This window comes from Artibeus jamaicensis, unplaced genomic scaffold (genome assembly GCF_021234435.1).
Source record: "Artibeus jamaicensis isolate MK-2021 breed Jamaican fruit bat unplaced genomic scaffold, CSHL_Jam_final contig_923, whole genome shotgun sequence".
NCBI classification, from domain to species: domain Eukaryota; kingdom Metazoa; phylum Chordata; class Mammalia; order Chiroptera; family Phyllostomidae; genus Artibeus; species Artibeus jamaicensis.
In genome coordinates this window covers 6,220,278-6,242,481 of record NW_026522014.1, presented here as the reverse complement: position 1 = coordinate 6,242,481, position 22,204 = coordinate 6,220,278, and the positions used below count along the sequence as shown (strand labels likewise).

General features: G+C 39.4%; 1 protein-coding gene across 1 annotated transcript in view; it reads left to right on the top strand.

The window, feature by feature from the left end:
- COL28A1 (collagen type XXVIII alpha 1 chain) overlaps nucleotides 1–22,204 on the top strand; it is a 149,085-nt gene that overhangs the window by 58,368 nt on the left and 68,513 nt on the right. The window contains exons 16-23 of the mRNA XM_037136685.2: nucleotides 100–168; nucleotides 4,662–4,730; nucleotides 5,702–5,770; nucleotides 10,485–10,556; nucleotides 11,517–11,585; nucleotides 13,575–13,646; nucleotides 17,318–17,386; nucleotides 18,010–18,078. Coding sequence (XP_036992580.2) covers nucleotides 100–168; nucleotides 4,662–4,730; nucleotides 5,702–5,770; nucleotides 10,485–10,556; nucleotides 11,517–11,585; nucleotides 13,575–13,646; nucleotides 17,318–17,386; nucleotides 18,010–18,078 — 558 coding nt within the window. The remainder of the gene's footprint in view (nucleotides 1–99; nucleotides 169–4,661; nucleotides 4,731–5,701; nucleotides 5,771–10,484; nucleotides 10,557–11,516; nucleotides 11,586–13,574; nucleotides 13,647–17,317; nucleotides 17,387–18,009; nucleotides 18,079–22,204) is intronic.

The window sequence follows — 22,204 nt, the reverse complement described above, 5'->3', positions numbered from 1 at the left end:
ATGGAGATAGATTTTAATCTAGCATAATTCCAGATTAGCAAAGTGTGAAAGAATGAAGTTTCATTTTATGGTTATATGTTTGACTTATTTCCTATACAGGGGGATTTGGGACCCATGGGACCCCAAGGACCAATGGGCATCCCTGGACTCGGGAGTCAAGGGGAACAGGTAATCGATGCTTCGCCCTCTCCCTAAGGTACAGAATAACCGGCCCCATCCTGGTGTTCAATGATGGCCAGGCTTGCAAACATCACTGAGCATATTTGATAGTCAGACTGCAATGGTACTCACATCCAAAGTGAGTGTAGGAAGGAAAAGATGGTTTCAGGAGATCTGATTTTATAGAACTTTCAAGACTTAAGATAAATAGTGTGTTTCTTGGTGCTGTAACATTTTTGTTTTTATATAATCACCTGAGGACACGCTTTACTGATTTTAGAGAGAGGGGAAGGAAGGGGGAGAAGGAGGGAGAGAAACAGCAACATGAGAGAAACATTGATCGGTTGCCTCTCCTACCTACTTGCCCCAACAGGGGACCTGAACCCACTACCCAGCCATGTGATCTTACCTGGAATCGAACCTGTGACCTTTCTGCTGACAGGTGATGCTCCAACCAGCTGAGCCACACTGGCCAAGGCTCGATGCTGTAACTTTTAACATTAAAGCCTAATTAATAAGATAAGAGTTTGGGGATAATATTATATATTTTTGGCATCCCTTTGAAGCAATAGTTTATTTACCATTTGGTTTGTGTGTTTATTTTTCCCCTCTCACAGCTTTGAGAATGATTCCATCCCACTTTCTCCCAATGCCAGTAGGGTAGTACTTCTCACTGCCTAGCCATGTACCAGCTTAAAACAGTATTAAATTTACAACAAGGTCCAGAATCAGAAGTAACTGCTTAGTTTTAAGGGGCACCATTCCTGAACAGACACCAACCACAAATAGAGTATATAAGTGATGCTTGGCCTTTTTTGGTTAGAAGAAAAATCTCTCAGCTTGTCTCTACATTCATGACTGAAATTGCTTCCCAAATCTGACCAGAGCTAGCAGAAAGCTGGGTACACCTTGTTAGATGTAAGTGATATGATGGTAACATAACAGTACTATATACGGGTGCTGTTGACCACACACTTTTACCCACAATTTTCATTTAATCAAGTGACCAGTAAATCCAAACTTATGCCCAACACCCTCCTGCATAGGACATGGCAATCTCAGTTTGATTAAAATTTATGATTACGGTTTGAATTATTCTGTTGCTTAAGAATGAATAGTATTTCCTTTATCTAGGATAGTGGGAGAAGAAAGCACTAAAGAAAAATGAAATAATTTTTCATATGGCTTTTTGTTGCCATTTGAGTTTATTTCTAACCACCTTCTAATTAATTAGTATATTTTTATTGCAGTTAATGCAAGCAACAGCAAAGTTGGAGTTATTTCTTCTTCTTTTCCTTAGTGGAGGGCTTAGTATAACAAATTAGAAGGATTAAGGGGCAAGATAAGCCGAAACAAATGTGTAAATAAATATTTAGATGATAATGAAGAGCTGGATACTTTGACCATGTATGGGTTGATTATGTGACCACACACTCTCATGCTTTGTAGTTGACTTTTGAATCCCAGAAGTGGCGGGACAGTACTGTCACATCCTGGGTCTGGTGGTGTTCTTGGTGCTGAGTCACCAGTCTAAGGCTGAAACTGAGGTTCAAAGACAACCAGTCTGTCCAGATGGCCCATGGACCCTGGACCTCCCACCTGCAGCTTCCTGTTACCTCCAGTACTGGTTCTTCCTGGAGGCTGTTTTCCTGCAGTTTAAAAACGCCCTCAAACCTCCTCAACTTTTGTTTTCTCATCCCCTTCTGTTCCTTTCCAAGACAAAAACACTTTTGAGCTGGACGTGTCTGCATGGAGCTGAGCCCTATGGGATGGGAGGCTGAATGGAATGTGCCATTCGTAAACTTCCCCGAACAAGAAAAAAATCTGTTTATCCTTCTAAGACAAATGATCTAAAATCTACTTAAATTTAACTGTAATCCATGCAGTTATTAATTTTTCCTCTTATCCTTAATTTAACATGTTTATCCATTGAATTCCTGATATTATTAGGTATCCCTATTTCTCTTGCAGAAGTGAATTTTCTCATTCATCTATTTATGAGGAAACTTCTGTTTCCATGCTAGCAACAAGTGTGTAATATCCTGCAGATTTTTGTTAAATATTTGGAGACTTGACAACCTTCCATCTTTTCTTTTTTATCCTCACCTAAGGAAAAAATGATTGATTTTAGAAAGAAAGAGGGAGGAAGGGAGGGAGACACATAGAGCAAGACCAGTGTGAGAGAGAAACATGAGTCGCTTGCCTTCCATATGTGTCTCTGCCAGGGATGAAACTCACAACCTAGGTATGTGCCCTTGACCAGGAATCGAACCTGCAACTTTTGGTGCACAGGATGATGCTCTAAACAACTGAACCACCTGGCCAGGACAAAAACCTCAAATATTTTATAAAATGAAGAATATAAATAACCACATATACATCTGTAGGCACATATATGTGCCCTTTGATTTTTTTTGGTTCCTTGTCCTACTGCATGCTACTTGGGTTAGGAAAAAGTCCTTCTTATAAAGGTTCAGTGTTTTCAAGCTTGGCTTGCTTAAATTGTTTAGATTGCTTCACCTTTATAAGTCAGAGAAAGGGAAATACCATTAGTAATTTTGAAATGAACAGCTGTCATAGCTTCTAGCTGGAGAAAGGGCCTAACATTTGTAATAATCATATTTCTGTAACCACTATACACACAGGCATGGCTTGTGGGGTCTCGGCAAAACCAAATCTTAGTTTTTTTCTCTCTCATCCCCTTAAAATATTTTTTATTGGGGGAAGTTTCTTTTTTGTCCCACCACAAAAAGAAATGATCACCAGGGTAGACTTTTCTTATCGTTTTTTAGTTAACAGAAAGTTACTGGATCACTCTAAGCTGCAAATCCCAGTTTTAATTGTACAATAAAAACTCTCTAGTCACCATATAAATCTTCCCTTCGATCTTTGTTCACCCGGTGTGAGCTGCACAGAGAGCCTGTGGTCCAGGGGGAGAAACATGCTTCTCATCCCGCCCCAGGCTGAGTCCAGGTTGGGAGGAGCGGCGGGGTACAGGGGTTCTTTGTCACTGACACTTTCTCATGGGGACCTGCACTGGTCCCTGTGTTTGCCCCTCTTGGAATATGGATAAAGGACTCTCTTCCTTCATCTATGTCTTCCCACCAGCCTCTGCTTTCCTGGGGGTTTACTCTGTACCAACTCTTTTTGTTAGAGTCCCATCACTCTTCTGGGCCCTCTTGGACGGGCTTCAGAACAGCTCCGCGCCTACTGTCTCACACTTCGAGTGCATCTGGTCCACAGGAAAAACTCGTGTGGCCTTTGCACAAACTCTGATGCTCAGGTGGATCCCACCCCAGCCCTCGCTTGGCTATCACAGTCCAGTTAGCTTCCTCAGGTACAAGTCAGACACTGGCCCCTGTGGGTGGAATAGGTGAAGGGGTCAAGCTAAACAAAAACTCATAGACACACACAACAGTGTGGGATTGCCAGAGGGAAAGTGGAGGTAGGGCAGGTAAAGGGGAATAAAGGGGGCAAATGGTGATGGAAGGAAATTCAACTCTCGTCGTGAACACATAATACAGTCTATAGATGATGTGTTATAGAATTGTACACTTGACATTTACATAATTTTATTAACCAATAAATTCAATAAAAAGAGTTCTTAAAAGTAAAATTTCACAATTGTTTAAAAATTAATTTCTTCAAGTAGTTTATTGAAGTTCCCTTTGTAGAGTGGGGTAAAGAGTGAAGCAACTTAAACCCCTCTCACTTTCTCCAAAGAGAGATTTTCATAGCTCCTTCTTCCAAAGAACAACTTTATAAATGCTGTCTCCTTTCCCTTTTTACACCTACAACACGAGTGAGAGGCAAATGTGTGAACATCTGTCGGTTTGCTGTCCTCTGCCTGTGGCTTCTAACAGCCTCGGTCAAACCTGCATTTGAACATCCTGACACATACCCATCGGTCCAGCGAGGGTGCAGGTGTGCTGGTGTGTGACCGAGTGCGGAATGGGTACCAAGGTGAAATGTCCTTTCTCTTACTCAGAACTCCAAGCTGCTGTGGCAGCTCTCTTCCTCAGGGGTCCGGGCTTCTCCATTATGGTTCATCAGCCATCCTGAGAATCTTCTTCCTCCACGTAATCCAGGAACAACACCACGTCTTCCCTTCATCCACGGGAGAACCAGCCGAGGGGAGGAGAAGGCATACCTCCACCTTCGCATGGACCACAGAGTACACACCTCACTTCCGTTCACATTCCAGTGGCCAGAATCCAGTCATATGGCAACACCTGGCTGCCACAGGGCCTGAGACATGTGGACTTTATTCTAGGCAGTCACGTGGGCCAGCTGAAATTTCTCTCCCCATTGGAGGAGGGGAGAAGGTATTCTATGATTCAACGAGCAGCCTCTGCTATCCCATCCAACTAATATAGAGTATTAGTAATTCATTATCACTTTAGAGGATTTGAAGTATCATACTCACTTTAGAAGATTTAAAACTGCTCATTCATATTTCTTTCTCATCTCACTAATACTATTTTTAAATTTTTATTTTAAAGGGAATCCAAGGTCCTATTGGTCCCCCTGGTCCACAAGGACCTCCAGGACAGGGATTACCTGGTTCCAAGGTAACGTTCTCAAGGGGAGAGGAGTTTAATATGTCTATTGTCTAATTGCTGTTTTCTGGGTAGTGGCTGGGCATGTGGAAGGCAGCAGCTGAAATGAACTTAAAAATCATAGATCTCTACTTAATGTAAAATACTACTGATCTTCTTAGTGGTTTAGAAAATATAATGTATATCCTTCATGCTCATAGAAGCTTCTATTTATGCAGTAATTATTTGCTGTTTTCTTTATTACTCTTACTTAGGAGGCCCTGTTCTAACAACTGCAGTAGCGATAGCGGCAGAGACAACACGTGGTTGCATGGCCCCCGGGCAGACTCATTCTCATTCTCACCGGAGGGTCCAAACTCTAAAACATTTCGTTAAAGATGTGGAGTCAGAAATGACCCAACAAATAAGCATTTTCTATAAATCCAGGAATTGAATCACCCCCTAAGCTAGGACTATTATTGAGCCCTTGGGGAGAGGTATGGCACCTGTTCTCTCATCAGCTGTCCTTCATGTTGCTTTAAGAAATCACCAATTGTTGTTCAATAAATAAATCCTTCCCTGAGAGGTCTCACTGCCAAGCATACTCCTTCGCGATGCCCATGTTAGAAGCAGCTCCGTGGAACACTGTCCTGGAGATTTCTGCTGTGGGGCACATCATCGAACACTCAGGCTATTGTCTCTGGTCGTGATGCTGCCCTTGATCACCAGTCGTCTTGGCTTCTCATGTGCTGGGGGTGGGGTGGGGTGGGGGATTCGTAAAATCAATTTGAGTATGGTACATAGCCTGTATGTTGAGCCAGACCATTATACATGTACACATTCCAAATATGGTGGGGGAATATATATATAAACTGAGCACATGAAGCTCAGTGGTCTCTTATTTGGTTGATATAAGACAGCTCTTAGGAGACCAAAGACAGAGATATATTATTTTTATTCTCCTGACCTAGTCAAATAGCCTTCAAATGCTCTTTCCATATCAGGGAGAAGTAGGCCAGATGGGACCTCCAGGCCCTAGAGGACCAGTGGGGGTTGGAGTACAAGGCCCAAAGGTAAGTTGATTACGCTGCTCAGACGCATTTAGATAATTTGTGTGATATTATGTAAAGTTTCACTTATATCCAAATGAAATATCCAAATGAAATCTCCAGAGGAGATTATGTATGTATCATCCTAACTGTTACTTTACTGGAGTATTTATTTAGAAAAAGTCTGATACTCAGTATAACTCTTATTGTTTAAAACCCCCCACAAAATTGGTTTAATTTAATGACTGCTGTTTGTTTTTATTCATGAATTTATTAGGATCAGAGGCCTGCTTTTGGTATAGAGTGGTTCTTTAAGAACATTATCACATGCCATATTATAAAACAAAGCCCCTAGTGGGCAGGATTTCAGTAAAGGTCACTTCCTTTCCTGTGTTTTATGGCTTCCCAACCCATCCATTCCTTAAATCTAAAATAAGTCCAGTCCGCTTCTGTTACCCAGTAATTTTATATCTCAGCATGCTGTGATTTCCTTGCTTTTACCACTTATTCAACTTGCATTTAATTTGCATGTTTTTGAATTACAGTTGACCCTTGAACAAGGTGGAGTTTAGAGGTGCTGACTCTCTGCAATAACTTTTGAATCCCCCCAGAACAAGTCATCCCTTGGTATCCACGGGAGGTTGGGTTCCAGGACCCCTGCAGACACCAAATTTTTGGAGGCTCAAGTCCTTCACATAAAATGGTGTAGAAGAATGCATACAGTTGTCTGTCCATGGATTCCCACAGATTCCCACAGATTCCCACGGATTCCCACAGATTCCCAGCCACAGAGTAGTTTTGATCCATGGTTGGTTGAATCCATGGTTGGTTGAATCCATGGTTGGTTGAATCCATGGATGCAAAACCCAGTGATGCAGAGGGCTGAGTCTACATTTGTTGAAAAAATCTGCACAGAAGTGGACCCGTGCATTTCAAACCCATACTGTTCAAGGGTCACCAGCACTTCTCATCTTACTGTGCCCTCTAGAAGTGTACTCTCCAGTACTGCAGCTACTAGCCGCATGTGGTTACTGAGTGCTTAAGGTGTGGTTGGTGTGAGCTGAAACCTCCAAGTGTAGTGGTGATATATACATCGGATTACAATGCTTGGTCCAGAAAAAGAGTGTCAAATATGCCATTAATGCATTTGTACGCTGATTAAATGTTGAAATGGTAATATTTCAGATACAATAAATAAAACCTATTAGAATTATTTTTACCTACTTTTAACTGGATAAATGTGGCTGCTAGAAAATTAACATTACATATGGGGCTTGCTTTATATTATTGGGCCTTGCTGCTCCTTTGGGGCAGGAACCTGGTTTCCTTCTTTTTCTTCTTAATTATTGAATTACCAGCTTGGGAGACATGATAGGTACTCAATAAATGCTGCTGAATAAATGAGTGAATCCTTACTTCACCTTTCACAATTTCTATAACTCATCCTGAAAGCATATAAGGTCTGGTGAGCCATTACCAGACCATAAACTTCAGCATTAAACTTCACCATTGTTCTCTGCCATTGCCATCATTCTTTAACATATTTGGTTATTAGAAGAAATTTAAGATGTAGGCCTAAGGAGAACCTGCATGTTCCATATATATAAACATATAATTATGGGGGATAAGGTGTGTACTAATGTAGTAATAATTGTAATCATTTGTTGAGTGGTTTTGATGTGCCATACAATGTGCTAAGAGCTAAATATGACATATGTCTATACATATATGGAATGTATACATTTATACATATGCATGTACGATGTCCTACAGTTGCCAGTTTCAGAGAGGTGATGTAAGGTAGAAAGGCTTAGTGGTTAGACTACCTAAGTTCAAACCCCAGTTTTGCCACTAACTAGATGGGCAATCTTAAGCATCTCTTACCTTAAAAAATAAAGTATTTCAAACATGCTACCATATAGAATAATACAAAGAACACCCAAATATCCCATGACCCATATGGAATACAGTCATAATAAATTTTTAATATTTTTTTCAGATGTATTTTTTATTCCTTCTTTCTTTAAAAAAATTGTTCCAGTACAATTGTCTCCATTTTCTCCCCACCACTCCTCCCTGTCCCCCCATCCTGCCTCCCATCCTCAGTCCTACCCCACCTTTGGCTTTGTCCATGTGTCCTTTATACATGTTCCTTGACTACCCTTCCCCTTTTTTCTCCCCCATTACCCTCTCCTTCCTTCTCTCTCGTTACTGTCAGTTTGTTCTTTATTTCAATGTCTCTGGTTATATTTTGCTTGTTTGTTTTGTTGATCAGGCTCCACTTATAGGTGAGATCATATGGTTTTGTCTTCCACTGCCTGGCTTATTTCATTTAGCATAGTGTTCTCCAGTTCTATCCATGCTGTCATGAAGGGTAGGAGCTCCTTCTTTCCTTCTGGTGTATAGTATTCCATTGTGTAAATGTACCACAGTTTTTGATCCATTCATTTACTGATGGGATATTATAAATAGTGATGTTTAATGTTCTTATATGCTAATTCCATCATGTATCATTTTCTGGATCAGTTTTAATTGATTGATTTTTCTCAACACAAAGGGCTGTATTTTCCAGCTTTTTTGAATGCCTGATAATTTTTGATTGGATGCCAACCATTGTGGATTTTATCCTTTTCTTGGGGGGATGGGGTGCTGGATATTTTTGTATTCCTATTGATATTTTGGCTTTGTTCCTGGATGCTTTTTAAGTTACTTGAAAATGGTTTGATCTTTGCGGTCTTGCTTTTAAGTTCTAGGAGGCAGGAAAGGCAGCATCCAGTCTAGGTCCTCGCAGATCCTTGAAGTTGGTTGTTTCCTCTGGCCTTGGGTAGTTTCTTCACACTGTGCTGTGCAGTATTCACCTGATGCTCCAGGGGAAACTCAGCAAATCACAGTTTTCTGCACGTGACTCCTTCCTTTTTGATAATCTATTCTGTGAATTTTTTACACCTGGCTACCTTGTCTCCTTAACCTTCTGAATTTTCCCTGGGTAGTTGCTCCCTGCACCATGGCTGGGAAACTATTCAGGCAGTGAACTGGGGAATTTGAAAATTTTACCTTATTTGTTTCTCCTTTCATAAGGGTTATTTTTCTTCATTATTTGGGGTTGAATGCCTTGAGAGACCCTGTTTCATATATGCTGTTCAGTGTTCTTGTTGTATTAGGAAAGAAATTAAATCTAGTTCGTATTCCTCCATTCTGGCTGGAGCCTTAAGTTGTATCTATTCTCACAGGTAGACTGGTGTATAATTGAGTTTTCTTGTCTTGTTATTGTGTGTGTGTGTTTGCATCAAGATGATATTAGTCTCGTAAAATAAGTTGTGTAGACTTCCTCTTTCTATTTTTCAGAACTATGTGTAAGACAGGAAATATCTGTTCTTCAGAGGTTTAATAATTTGGTAAGGCTTGACTCTAAAACCAGTTAAGCCTGTGATCCTAAGAGGAAGTGAGATCCCTTGAATTACTGATTCAACTTACTTAAAGCTCTTAGTTTATAAAGCTTGTCAATTATATCTTATATTTTTTATGTAATTTATATTTCTGTTGAAGATTATCTATTTATTAATGTTTTCCAACATACTTTTGAAATTGTCATAGAAATTTTCTATGATTTAAAAATATTTATAATGTATATATTTATAGCTCTTTAATTCTTAATACTGTTTATTTGTGGCTTTTCTTTTTTTTTTATTTGTGGCTTTTCTTTTTAAAATATTAATCATTTCCACTAGGCTTTATTTTAGGTTTTTAAAAAATATCACCTTTTAACTTTGTTATTCTTCTTACTTTTTTGTTTTCATGTTTATATTTTTCTTCTCTCATCTTTATTATCTTCTTTTACTTATTTTTAGGTTCACTGTGCTTTTTTATCAGTAGCTTTTTGAGTTTAGGTTAGTTGAGATGACTTTCAATTATCTTTAATATATTTTGCTTCTAATAAATGTAGTAAGGACAACTTTATACTGTTTGAAGATAGCATGTGTTTCCTTTGAATATATTAAAGAACTTACTCTTAATTACAAATTAACTCAAAAGCAGGTGAAACTGAGTATTAGAGCTGAAAGTGATGGTAGGCCCCAAATATTTTCATGTAACTTTTATATTAGTTTCTCAGGATTGCTGCATCAAAGTACCACAAACTGTGCTTACTACAGAAGGAATCTATTGCCTCATGGTTCTGGAGACTAGAAATAGAAAATCAATGTGTGCTCAGAGCCATGTTCCCTCCAAAACCTGTAGGAAAGAATCCTTCTGGGCCTCTCCTTAGCAAGGGGCCAGTCCTTGGCACTCCTCAGCTTGCAGCTACATCACTCTAATCTTTGCTAGGTTGTCACTTGGTGCTGTCCCTGTGTGTCTGTCTTCACAAGGTGTTTTCCGCTTTTTAAAGAAACATTGGTCCTGTTGAATTAGAGCCCACTCCAATGACCTCCTCTTAACTTGATTACACCTGCAAAGACCCTATTTCCAAAAAAAACATCACATTCACACGTACCGAGGGTTAGGATTTTAACATAAACTTTTTGGAGTCAATTCAACCCATAACAAAAAACATAATCCAAAACTGAGACCCAGAGAAGTAAAGTAACTTGGCCAAGGTCAAACAGTTTAATCACTATTTAGATTTCTCAGCTCAAAGGTTTTTCTTACGCACTATTATGATGTATCTAATTACAAGTACCTCAAAATGGGGGTGCATGATAAACATGAACTGCTGGAAATAAAATCTTTTCTCATCCACCAGGGGGCGCCAGGAACAATAGGGCTCCCAGGCCAGCCAGGAGTACCAGGAGAGGACGGAGCTGCAGGGAAGAAGGTACCTAGGTTTTTCATATTACAGGAGTAAAAACCATTGGACCACACTGATCCCTTGGTCCTGCAGGACCTCAAATTAAACCATCCAGGGCACATTTAGTCTTTTAAGAAAAAAACCCCACAAATCTAAATTTCCTTGTTCACTGACATGTTCTTTTTCTCTAAAAAGAGCACCAGTTCAAAGGATGAGTAGTGTGTTATGCCTTCTGCCTTCGCTCTGGTGTTTGCCAGGACATTCTCTAGTGACCCAGTCTTTTTTGGATACCTAGAAAGCACTTTAATTTAAACTTAGACAAAAACAATCCCCCCCCCACTGTAAAAAAATATCTGTAAATGCATTTGGGAAGTAAAACCATTATAAAGATTTCCTGAAATATTGTAAGTGGACACGTGAAATATTTATTTTCAACACAAGCAGTAAAAAACATCAGATGAAAAGGCTGAAGGTCTTGTTTTTCAAAAAAACAAACTACCAAAAGTGAATGACAAGCCAAAAGGAAAGTAAGCTTATTTCTTCAGAAATTGGCTGAGAAATTGGACTTTTTCATATTTCAGCTGCTCTGTGCTAAACTAGAGTTTGGTACTAATTTATCCAACTTGACAAACTGCTAAGCTAATTTTGTGAGTAAAGTTAGGGTCTGGTCTGTTTTGGAGGGTCTCAGCAGAGACTCCACTGGCCTGAGAGGAGGCCGAAAGGCTGATAGAGAGGGTGGGACACAAATAACGCCCCTCTTTTGTTACACAATCATAAGCATGTAATTCTGTCACATAACAATATCTGTCACATAACAACACTCAAGCACACCACATGACATTTTAGGTGAAATGTTCAGACTAAAATTAAAAGTGATTACACCCATATTACTACCCCACCAACCACACTCACGCAGGCATTACTTCTGCCGCACCCTGCACACGGCCTGTGGAGGGTCAGCTAAGCCCCCGGTGTCATCTTCTCCAGGGAGAAGCAGGGCTCCCAGGAGCCAGAGGCCCAGAAGGACCACCTGGAAAAGGACAGCCTGGCCCCAAGGTACGGAGCTGACAATGTCGGGGGGAGCAGACTGCCTGTGTTCTGGTCCCGATACTAAGGAGCCAACTTGGGGAAAATGCGATTGTTATTCTCACTATGTCAAATGTGTTTACTTCTGGCTTAAAGTTATGGACACTAGCTTGCGAGTTCCGGAAGAAAGCAAGTATGTTATTACTCATCTTTACTTCCTAACATCCATTCTAACACCCTTCTTATACAAAGAGTTCAACACATGTTTTTCTTAATAGCCAGACTGACATTTAGAAAACACAGAGGAAGGGAAAGAAGCCTTGAGATATGTCCTTGAGACCTGCAAGTTCATGCATTTTCTTTAAGTATTTATGGAATTTCACACAGTAAGAAGAAGTATTACCTTATTAAGTGGCAATTTTCCCTTCGCAACTTGGAATAAATTTATTTTTATACATTGTAGAAACGCTAGTGACTACCATCTTTATAGGTCAAGATGAGAATATCCACATTCATTGATAAGACAGTTAGCGACATAACCCAGAGCTCTAAGCTGCTAGATGTGCCTGTATTTTTTATGCACAGCATCAATGTGCTGTAAAGATTCTGAAAAAGTAGACATGAGGAACGTAAAGTAAAATCTGTATACAAAGATGTTGAAATAGTAATGGACAGCTTAAGACATCTTTGTTCTTGAAAAATACTGGCTAAAATTGAGTCCTTAACCTTAAATGTGAGAATTTGACACTTAAGTATATTTGTAAAATTTCAAACAATTTTATTTATTGACTCACCAGATTATGAGATTCTTTGGGGGCTGTGGGGGAGGAATATAGACAGAGAATATCTTTTTAACATCATGCAAAAATACTTATAGAAATGCTTTCCCGTTAACATTCAGGAGGACTTGTATATTCTAGAATATGCTTTTGGAAGGCAGACCATTGAGGTAATAACTGAAGCTATAAGAATGAGTGATATCTCTGAGAAATAGAGCTGAGGTTTGACTTTCACGCTGCACAGTTGCTAGAGAAAGAACATTCAAAACAGGACAAAGGTAGGCACAATGGTTACCGTGTTAGGGAACCTAAGGAGAAATCATTTCAAAGGGTGTCAGATGCCACCACCGGAGCAAGGACAATGTGCTGAAAGAGAGGCCACTCGATTTGTGGCTTCGAGGTGATCTGTGGCTTTGGAAGGATATTATAGCAGAAGAGGGATGGGAATATGTTACATGGCCCAGTGTCCCCTTATGGTTCAGTGTTGGCACTTTCTTATTTGGCCAGGCTCCGGTTGTGGTCTTCTGGGGTGATTTCGGTCAATAAATTGAATTTGGTAATGAGTGAAAGAATAAGTAGTTTTTGTTAGATTTTTTTCTCCATTGGGAAATTTTGACACAATAAGTGATATTTAGACATTCAACTGCTACTTTTGTAGCAGGGTAGTTCTGTAATGCTCAGGGGCTTCTGGGTGAAGGAAAGACAGTTCTCTGGGGGAGCGGTGTATACACCCAGGCTGGGGACCAGTCAGTAGGCAGTTTCCAGCTCTGCACCAGGTTAATGCTCACAGTCTTTCACCAACAGAACCCCCAGTCTCCTGTGGGGGAAAGAAAGAGGCCCCCCACTGAGGAAGAAGTGGGGCTGGACTTGAAAGATATCCCCTTTTATGTTTGGAAACTGAAATAGCATGAACACTGAAAACCACCAAGGAAAAGCGTAGATCAGTCTGCTTGGTGGTGCTGTGCCTTTCTCAGAACCACCCATTAATAGGCCAAGAGTACGTAAGAATTGTACATTTAAATAAAAGTCCCCAAAGAAAGATACTGAACTTAGATTTAAAAATATTAAATCATATTGATTCTGAAGTATCCAGTCTGCTCAAGAACCTTGACAAACCCTGTATAACTGACCTGGGCTTATCACTTTAAACTGGGTATTAGTTGAGAATGTGGCGCTGATATGGTTGTTGCATGACCGGGGAGGCTTTGTTAATACAACAACTATGTTTTTATTTTGCCAGGGAGACGAAGGAAAGAAAGGGAGCAAAGGAAATTCGGGACAGAGGGGATTTCCGGGGCCCGAAGGGCCAAAGGTAAGGTATTTATACTCTCATTTCTCTCTGAAGAGATTACAGTTGTATCTGGTTTTAATAGAATATTAGGTTTCTACCACAAATTTGATTTCCCATTTTCTTCTGAACAAATACAAAGCAAAAACCTCAAGGTGAAAAACATCTTCAGAAAATATATTAATCCAGACCATGGTAGAATGGAATAAGAAGGTTGCATACCATATGTGTTTCTCACTGGAATGTTTATGCTCCTAAGAGAGAATCTGTATGTCGCCCCTCTCTGGGACACAGTTAGGACCACAGGCGAGACCAGTCCTCTATCATCTAGTTCTGCCCAACAACGTAGGAAGCCCCAGGCTACGGGGCAGTTGACTTGACGAGCAGGGCTGCAGAACGCTGGGGGGGGGGCGGCTGAACTAGTCTCATCCTGCTCCTCCCCAGAACCTTCTGGGGCCAGTCGTTTCAATTGCAGAAGGAAAGTAATACTAAGATCTATTTCACAGGGTCGTTGGGAAAAGTAAGACATTTAACAAAATGCTTAATACAGTTTCTGGCACGCAGCAAGAGTTCAATATGTGGAGTTATTTAGAGAGCTTATGGAAATGAAAAGTAGGGGACCCATGTCCTGATAAAGTGTCCTGATAAAGTGTCCAGCTGAGGAAGAAGTAAAGGAAATCATGAGGCAAGTGATTAGGTACATGTCCTGCCTTAGCAAGAGAGGGTATTGAGGTTATTTGGATGTGTCAGGAAACAGAAATTTGCAAACCTAAGGGAGCTCATGCCTCTAGGAAGATACTAATTGTAAAAAGAGACACAGACCAGACTGCTAAAGAACAACTAAAAAAAATGGCCATGGCATGATGAAAGCAGGTACAAAACACAGTGACCCCTGTAGGCCAGCGATTCTTAAACGTCGGTGCCCCTCAGTGTCCCCCAGGGGGCTCCTTGCAAATCCGTGTTTCTGGCACCATGCCCAGGGATCTGGGTACCAGGGATCTGGGTACCAGGAATCTGATTTTCTTCAATAAGTGCCTCCTGCTGCAGGGAGTTTAAGGAGCACAGGATGAGAAATCCCCCTCTATAAGAAATATGTTGTATTATTATTAATAACAGTGATTACTCTTTGCATCTTAGTTGCTCTTATTCAAAGTGAATATTTTTCTGTATTTTGAAATAAAGCTCTTTTTAATGAAGAACTGCTGTATTTGAATTAATAATCACACCTTAATAAAGGGTCTTTAAACAGTTGTACACCTATGTATATAACTTTATATTTTAAAAGTACAGTAATTGGCCTCTTTAACAAAGGTAGATGAGATTAAATCTGGAACATAATCTTGCTTACCCTGGTCTTTGTGAAAATATAACAGGTCATGCTTTATGCCTTTGTCAAAGGACCGACTGGGGCGGTGACGTGTTCCCAGAGCCCTGGTTTGTGGTGGGCTATTGACCTGCAGGTGGGAAGCAGGGTCGGCCACATTTTGGGTAAAGGGACAGGTAGTAAATATTTTAGGCCTTGCAGTCCAAGAGGCAAATTGAGGATGTTATGTACCCACTTATATAGCAATCATTTACACGTGTGAAAGCCGTTTTAGTCCTCGGCTGTCCAAAGCCAGTGGTGGGTTGGATCTGGCCCACAGGTAGCAGTTTGAGGCACCTGTTCTAGATCCCTTGTTTCCAAACGGTTCGGTTACAAATCTCTAATAGCACTCCAATATGGGTTTTGTTTAGTTAGTTTTCCATCGTAGTTTTTATTTGGAAACTATCATATTAATGTTATAAGGTTTATCTAAATAATGGAAAATTTAAAAGAGGAGATAAAAGTAAATAGTGCAGCCCTAATATTTTCTTCTAATAATGCCCAGTGGGTCCATTTAAACACCCTGCAGGCTGGGTGCACCCTGTTATCTACATCAGAAGCCCCAGAGCTGCCTCATAAAGATTCATATTCCTTGATCCAGCCCCCACATCTATTAAAATATCTGGAAGTGACCATCCATAGATGACTGAATAAAGAAGATGCAGGCCCTAGCCAGGTGGCTCAGTCGGTTGGAGCATTGTCCCACGCACCAGAGTGTTGCAGGTTTGATTCCCGGTCAGGGCATGTGCCTGGGTTGCGGGTTTGATCGTCAGTCAGGGCGTGTACAGTAGGTGACCAGCTGATTTTTCTCACATCCACGTCTCTCTCTCCCCCCTCCCCTTCCCCTTTGTCTAAAATCAATAAACATATGCTTAGGTAAGGATTTAAAAAAATGAGAATAAAAGCTTAATTTAAAACCAAACAAAAAGATATGGTATATATATACACGATGGAATATTATTTAGCAATAAAAAAGAATGAAATCTTAGCATTTGCAATAGTATGGGTGGACCTAGAAGGTATTACATTAAGTGAAATAAGTCAAAGACAAAAACCATATATTTCACTTATATGTGGAATCTAAAAAACAGAATGAATAAACAAACAAACCAGAGACAGAGTCATAGATACAGAGAACAAACTGATGGTTGCCAGAGGGAAGATGGGCTGGGTGGCGGGGTGGAAATCGTGACGAGATAAGGAGTACGAATTGGCGGTTGTTAAACAGCGGTGGGGACGTAGAGAACAGTATGGGGAACACAGTCAGCAATGTTGGGGTAACTGCACATGGAGCTGTTGTGTGCTAGACTTATGGGGCAATCAGTTTATAAATTATCTATAACACACCTGAAACTAATATGATATTGAATGCCAACTGGAATTTTAAAAATATCCCTGGGACTGAAACCCTGGACTCTCTATTTTACCAAATTCCTCCAGTAATTACTCCCTAAAATTTGAGAACAATTGATCTAGAACTAGGTAGGACAGAGATACTACTTGCTATTTCTTTCTTTTTTTAAAGATTTTATTTATTTATCTTCAGGAGAGAGGGAGAGAAATATCAATGTATGGTTGCCTCTCGTGTGTCCCCTGTTAGGACCTGGCCTGCAACCCAGGCATGTGCCCTGACTGGGAATCGAGCTGTCATACTCTGGTTCACAGGCCCGTGCTCAATCTACTGAGCTACACCAGCCAGGGTTTACTTGCTATTTCAAATTGAGTCTTTATTGAGACTCAATGTTGAGACACCCACCTGACATTGAGAGATGTTTTAATTTTTCTATTTGAAAATGTATCTATGTGTTTGTTTGTTTATACCATAAGTTCTCTACTTCTAAAAAGGGATATGAAATACTTTACAATGGAAGACTGACATACCATGGACCACAGAACTAAAGAACAAAGGAAAAAGTTATAAACTAAAAGAAACATTATTTCTCTTTCAAGTATACCAAAAAACTTATGCTGAAGATAATTGTTAGAATTGAACAAATATTTCCCTCTGAGCTTCTTGGCATACAGTGAAAGGGAAGCATCATTAATTGCATTATTTTTATTAACTAATAAAAGGATATACAAAAGACAAAATGTGCCGAATACTCAAGAATTAACTGAGTGTATTTATTGAAGGCATTGAAATCTTAATCATCAATAACTTTAGTAGTGGTTTAACAAAGATGTTGAAATGTTTTTACATTGGACTGTGAAACAGGTCATAATATTTCAAAATGCTGGAAACACATTTCTATGCTTTTCCTAATGTAATTCCTATATATATATATTTTGTTTGTTTGTTTGAAGTGTAATGAGTATTTTGCTTTGCTTTTAGGGTGATCCAGGGGTTATGGGCCCCTTTGGGCTGCCTGGAGCATCAATTCCTGGACCACCTGGGACAAAGGTATGCATTCTTGTGAATACTTTTTTCTTTTTCTTAAGATAGTTGGAGAAGGGGAAAATTCATGATACCAGTCTACTAGAATTTTAGCTTTGGAAGAACCCCAAAATGTTACCTACTTCAGCCCTGATGCATCACAATGAAGCAAACTAAAGGCCAACCACAAATGTAAGATTAGAGACAAGATTTCTTGCTCCCGGTCTTGAGCTTGTCATTTCATCGCAAATTACCTCCCCCAAATCTTAGACCTTAATACGAGTAAGAATTTATTGCATCTATTCACAAGAATTTGCTAAGATTTGTAATGAGAAAGTGTGACAGAAAAGAAGTTCACTCAGATTTGAGATCATTCCCAGAGAGCCTTACAGTCCACACATTTGAGTCCAGATGGCCCCCTCCTACTTCAGGGGCCTTTCTCTAACCAGCCTGGTAGACTTTATGGACAGGTTTTATTTACTCAGAATTTGAAATTCATCTCAAGTATGTTAAGAAGACTGTACTCTCTCAAGATCCAAGACTGATAGGTGAAGCCCTTTACCAACTGGCCAATCACTTTTGTCCCCTGCCATCATGGTTTCTCATGCAACCTCGCATCTGAAACTAAGAACATTATTTGAAATGTACAGGGAGACAGAGGAGGACCTGGGTTGCCTGGACTTAAAGGAGATCCTGGCATTGCTATTCGAGGACCAAAGGTATGCTTTATGCACGTTCTTTTATTTATTTATTTTTCTGTATGTGAGAGAGTGAAAGTAATTTAATGCATAGTAAACTGATGGCCAGGATGGTTCTATTTCCAGTATTTACATTGATGAGCTCAAATGTAAGAATACACGATTCCCTTAAAAAAAAACAAAGCCAACAGGTCATTTCTTTTTCTTTTCTTCTTTTTCAGTTACAGTATACATTCAGTATTATTTTATATTAGATTCAGTAGTCAGACAATCATATACTTTACAAAGTGCTCCCCCCAGTATTTTCGGTAACCACCTGGCACCTACACAGATATTACAATATTATTGACTATATTCCCTATACTGTACCTTACATCTCGATGACTATCTTTAACTACACTGGGTTTCTAGAAGTTCCTAGAAGCTGCTGAACTCGTCCCTGCTTCAGCGTCCTTGCAAATGCCGACATTTCTGCTTAGAATTCTATGATCATCAGTATGTGCATAACCTACATCTCGTCTTTTGGGTCTGAGCTCTATCAACACCACTTCCAAAGGCATTTCTACCCTTCTGACGTCGGCCACTTTGATTGCTCTTCAACTAACCATTCGTTTCCTTCATAAGACACCATTATTCATAACAATTATGTTCGTTAGTATGTGTCCTTGTTGTTGTTACTCTATCTTGTAGATAAGTGAGAAACAGCAAAGATTTTTAAGAGATATAAAATAACTTATTCAATTAAACTCTAAGTACATGCCAGGTACTGTGGGAAATGAGACAGAGAAATCATTTATTTTTCATAAATGGTGGAACTTTCGCTGACTAAACAGTTGTTTGAAGACGCTCATTTTGTAATATCAGCGATGTGAGATTATATGGCCGCTAGCCCTTTACATTTACATATTAATGGCCAATGTGTCTCTTCTGCAAAACATTACCACAAAAAAGTTCATGTTTGGAAGCTTTATTGAATCAAATTTCTGCGTTTTGTTATCCATCTTTCAGAGTTATTTTCCATTAAAATGCAAAGAACTATAGGAAGAGACAGCTTTAAGCAGTCGTTTCTGTTTCTCTATGGCAAGGAAGCGCCATTTCCCTCCCACCACAGCCAGCACTGCAGCCGTCGGCACCATTCCCAAGGTCAAGGCAGCGCGTCCTTGTGCAGAGAACAGGCTTCCGGGCTCCATCCACAGTCAGCACTTAGTGAATTAGTGGCACGTTGTTACACAGCTTTGAAGCTGCCTGCAGTTCTATCAAATCGTCTCTTCTAGGGAAAAGGGTTTATGCACTGACATTGGTGATTTTCAAATGTCAAAAAAGACAAAACTTAAAACTGTCTTTGTAATATAATGCAAAACGTATTATTTACTGATATACACAGTAGGGATTCTTTTTGAAAGTCAAAGGAAAATCCTGACCCTCAGTGATCTTAATCACTTTGTTGTCCTTGTTGGAGTGACAATCTTCTTGTTTATTGGGGACAGAGGAGTTTCCAGGGACATTCAAGCTGAAACAGAGAAAGTCCTAGACAAACTTACCCCTCAGACTTTGAGGCACTTGGGAACCCAAGTTACTGAAAAGACTCTATGGGAATCCAAACTATGTACAACTCAAGAAGAAAATTTCAAATTTTCTAATCCTAAAACTATACATATAACCTTGATCAAGAACATTTGGGTGACTATTTTCATATTGTTTGATAACTTCTTGGATCTGTGTATTCCTAGGTTTATGATTTATAGTTACTTCTCTCTCCTTATATTATTGCTTAAAATAGAAATAAAATCTTATTAAACATGCAGCTAGGGCTTATAAGCCCTACCTGTTTTCTACTGATCATCACTGGGCATTATTGGTGACATATTTAAAGTTATTTGCCTCTTCACTCTTCTTTCTAATCTCTTGGCCTCTAAAGATTTTCTTTCTGTCATTCTTCCCTAATGCAATTTTTTTTATCCTCTCCCCAGGACATTTTCCCACTGTTTTTAGAGAGAGAGGAAGGGAGAGAGAGAAACATCTATGTAAGAGAAAGACCAAATGGCTGCTTCACTAGGTGCCCAGACCAGGGACTGAACCTGCAATCCAGGCACGTGCCCTGACTGGGAATCAAACCTGCAACCTTTTGGTTACAGGACAGTACTCCAACCAACTGAGCCACACCAGCCAGGGCTAATGAACTGGTTTTTATGCTTTTGGGTGATTAAATGCCTGATGGAAGTTTTAGCATATTCATTCAGTTTTTCTGTATCAGGGAATTCCTAGCACCCCCCTGAAGCCCATTTCAGAACATCAGATTAAGATTTCCGCCCTAATTTATGCTGAATGAGAAACACATTTTCTTGAATCCAGGGCAAAGAGACCAGGTAGCTAAATTCCATTGGAAATACGCTGTGAGGAGTCCAAAATAAAAATCTGAGAAAGAACACTTCCTTTATCCCCATCTCCCGGTATTCCCATTAACATTAGAAGCCACAAACTAACTATAATTTTTTCAGGAGAGAGGACAAATTTCTCTAGGGAAAAAATGTTTGTAAACTATTAATGTTTTGATGTTTTTCCCCCAGTGTGGGTGCCAGAAAATAAATGATGACAGCTGCTGATAATTTGTTATAGGCTTGGAACTTGTAACCAAGAGCTGTAATAGAATTTTTATTCCAATTTTCTTTCAACTTCACCAGGCAGCAGTTCCTGCTGCATTTTGTTGCTGGCCCGCTCCTCGTGTAAGCGTGCAGAGAAATGGATGTCTTATTATGGGACATATCCCATATGGACGTGTAAAGCTGTAGACTTAAATGTGTTTGGAATAGAACAAGAAATTGCTTCTGAGAAGTGACCAGTTTCCTGCAATTGGAGATATACCAAACCCCACCTCTCCAGACGGCCTTGCTTTGCTCTCCGTCATATAATTTTATGCAGTCATCTTGGATCTTTGTTGCTGATAGATAGTAAATTAAGTTTTTAATAAGTGACTGCTCTGTTCTGAAGATGATCAGAACACATATGGTAAATGTTCTTAAAAACGTTTATCACATAGAATTAGTCCCTTAGATTTAATAGGAAAAACCAGTTGTTGCACCCATGGTTTTCAAAATAAATTTAACTTTCTTATTATTTAAAGGTATACAGAGCTCCCCTGCTCCAATCAATCATTCTTTCATGGGAGTGAAACTGGGAACATTTTGGGGAGTTGGATTTTAAGAAACATTTTGGTTTGGAAGAATGGCAGTTTGACCTCAGTGTTTGCTTGTTATGAAAGTATCAAGAGTCCTGTGACTCTTTCCAATCTTGGAAAACAAAGGTCTGTCTATTAGTAGAGTTTCCTTATAATGTAAAACCCAAAAATACTTAAAAATATGAAGAGCTCTTTATCAAAATAATTGATGTGTATTGACAAGGACCATTGCAAGAGTTATCAGTAGCAGAATGGAATGTGGTATAAAAGGACTATTACAAGTTTTAAATACAAGTGCAATCAACTTACGTTGAACAAATCTAGAAATCTTCTTTGTTTTTCTTTCTCTCTCTCACCATTTTACTTTGGCCAAAATTTCTTTAATTTCCATCTGTAGAGACTTACACATCTCAAAAGGCTATTGTTCAAAAGGCAATAATTACCCTCCTCTCTCCTCTGTGTAGGAGGTCAATAGTTATTACTAAAAGTTTTTGATGCCTAAGGTTATCACTCTAAAGCAATATTTATAACCTTTTCCCAGGTCTCAAGGTATAAACCAAAAACTCTGTGTCTTCTCTCCTTTTAACTTTTTAAAAAATTATTTTCAAAATTTTATTTGTGATTATTAAGTCCCCAAGTCACTTGGGCCCCAGTGAGGAAGACAAGAGATGTAACATGATAATAGGCAACACACAGTTTACCTTACCTTACAATTTTGCTATGCATGGGGGGGTTCCCCCAAACCTGGAATTTATTTATAAAAAATTGTGTATTTATTCTTTCATTTAAAATAAATGAAAAGTTTATTAAAATTTTATTAAAAGTTTTATTAAAAGTTTATTAAGAGTTTTATTAAGTTTATTAAAATAAATTAAAAAGTTCAAACTTCAGTTGCCATCAAAGTACTATTCATTTGATGTAATGCACCTATCAAGATGTTTTTTCTACTACTCAGAACAGTTTTTGAACTCA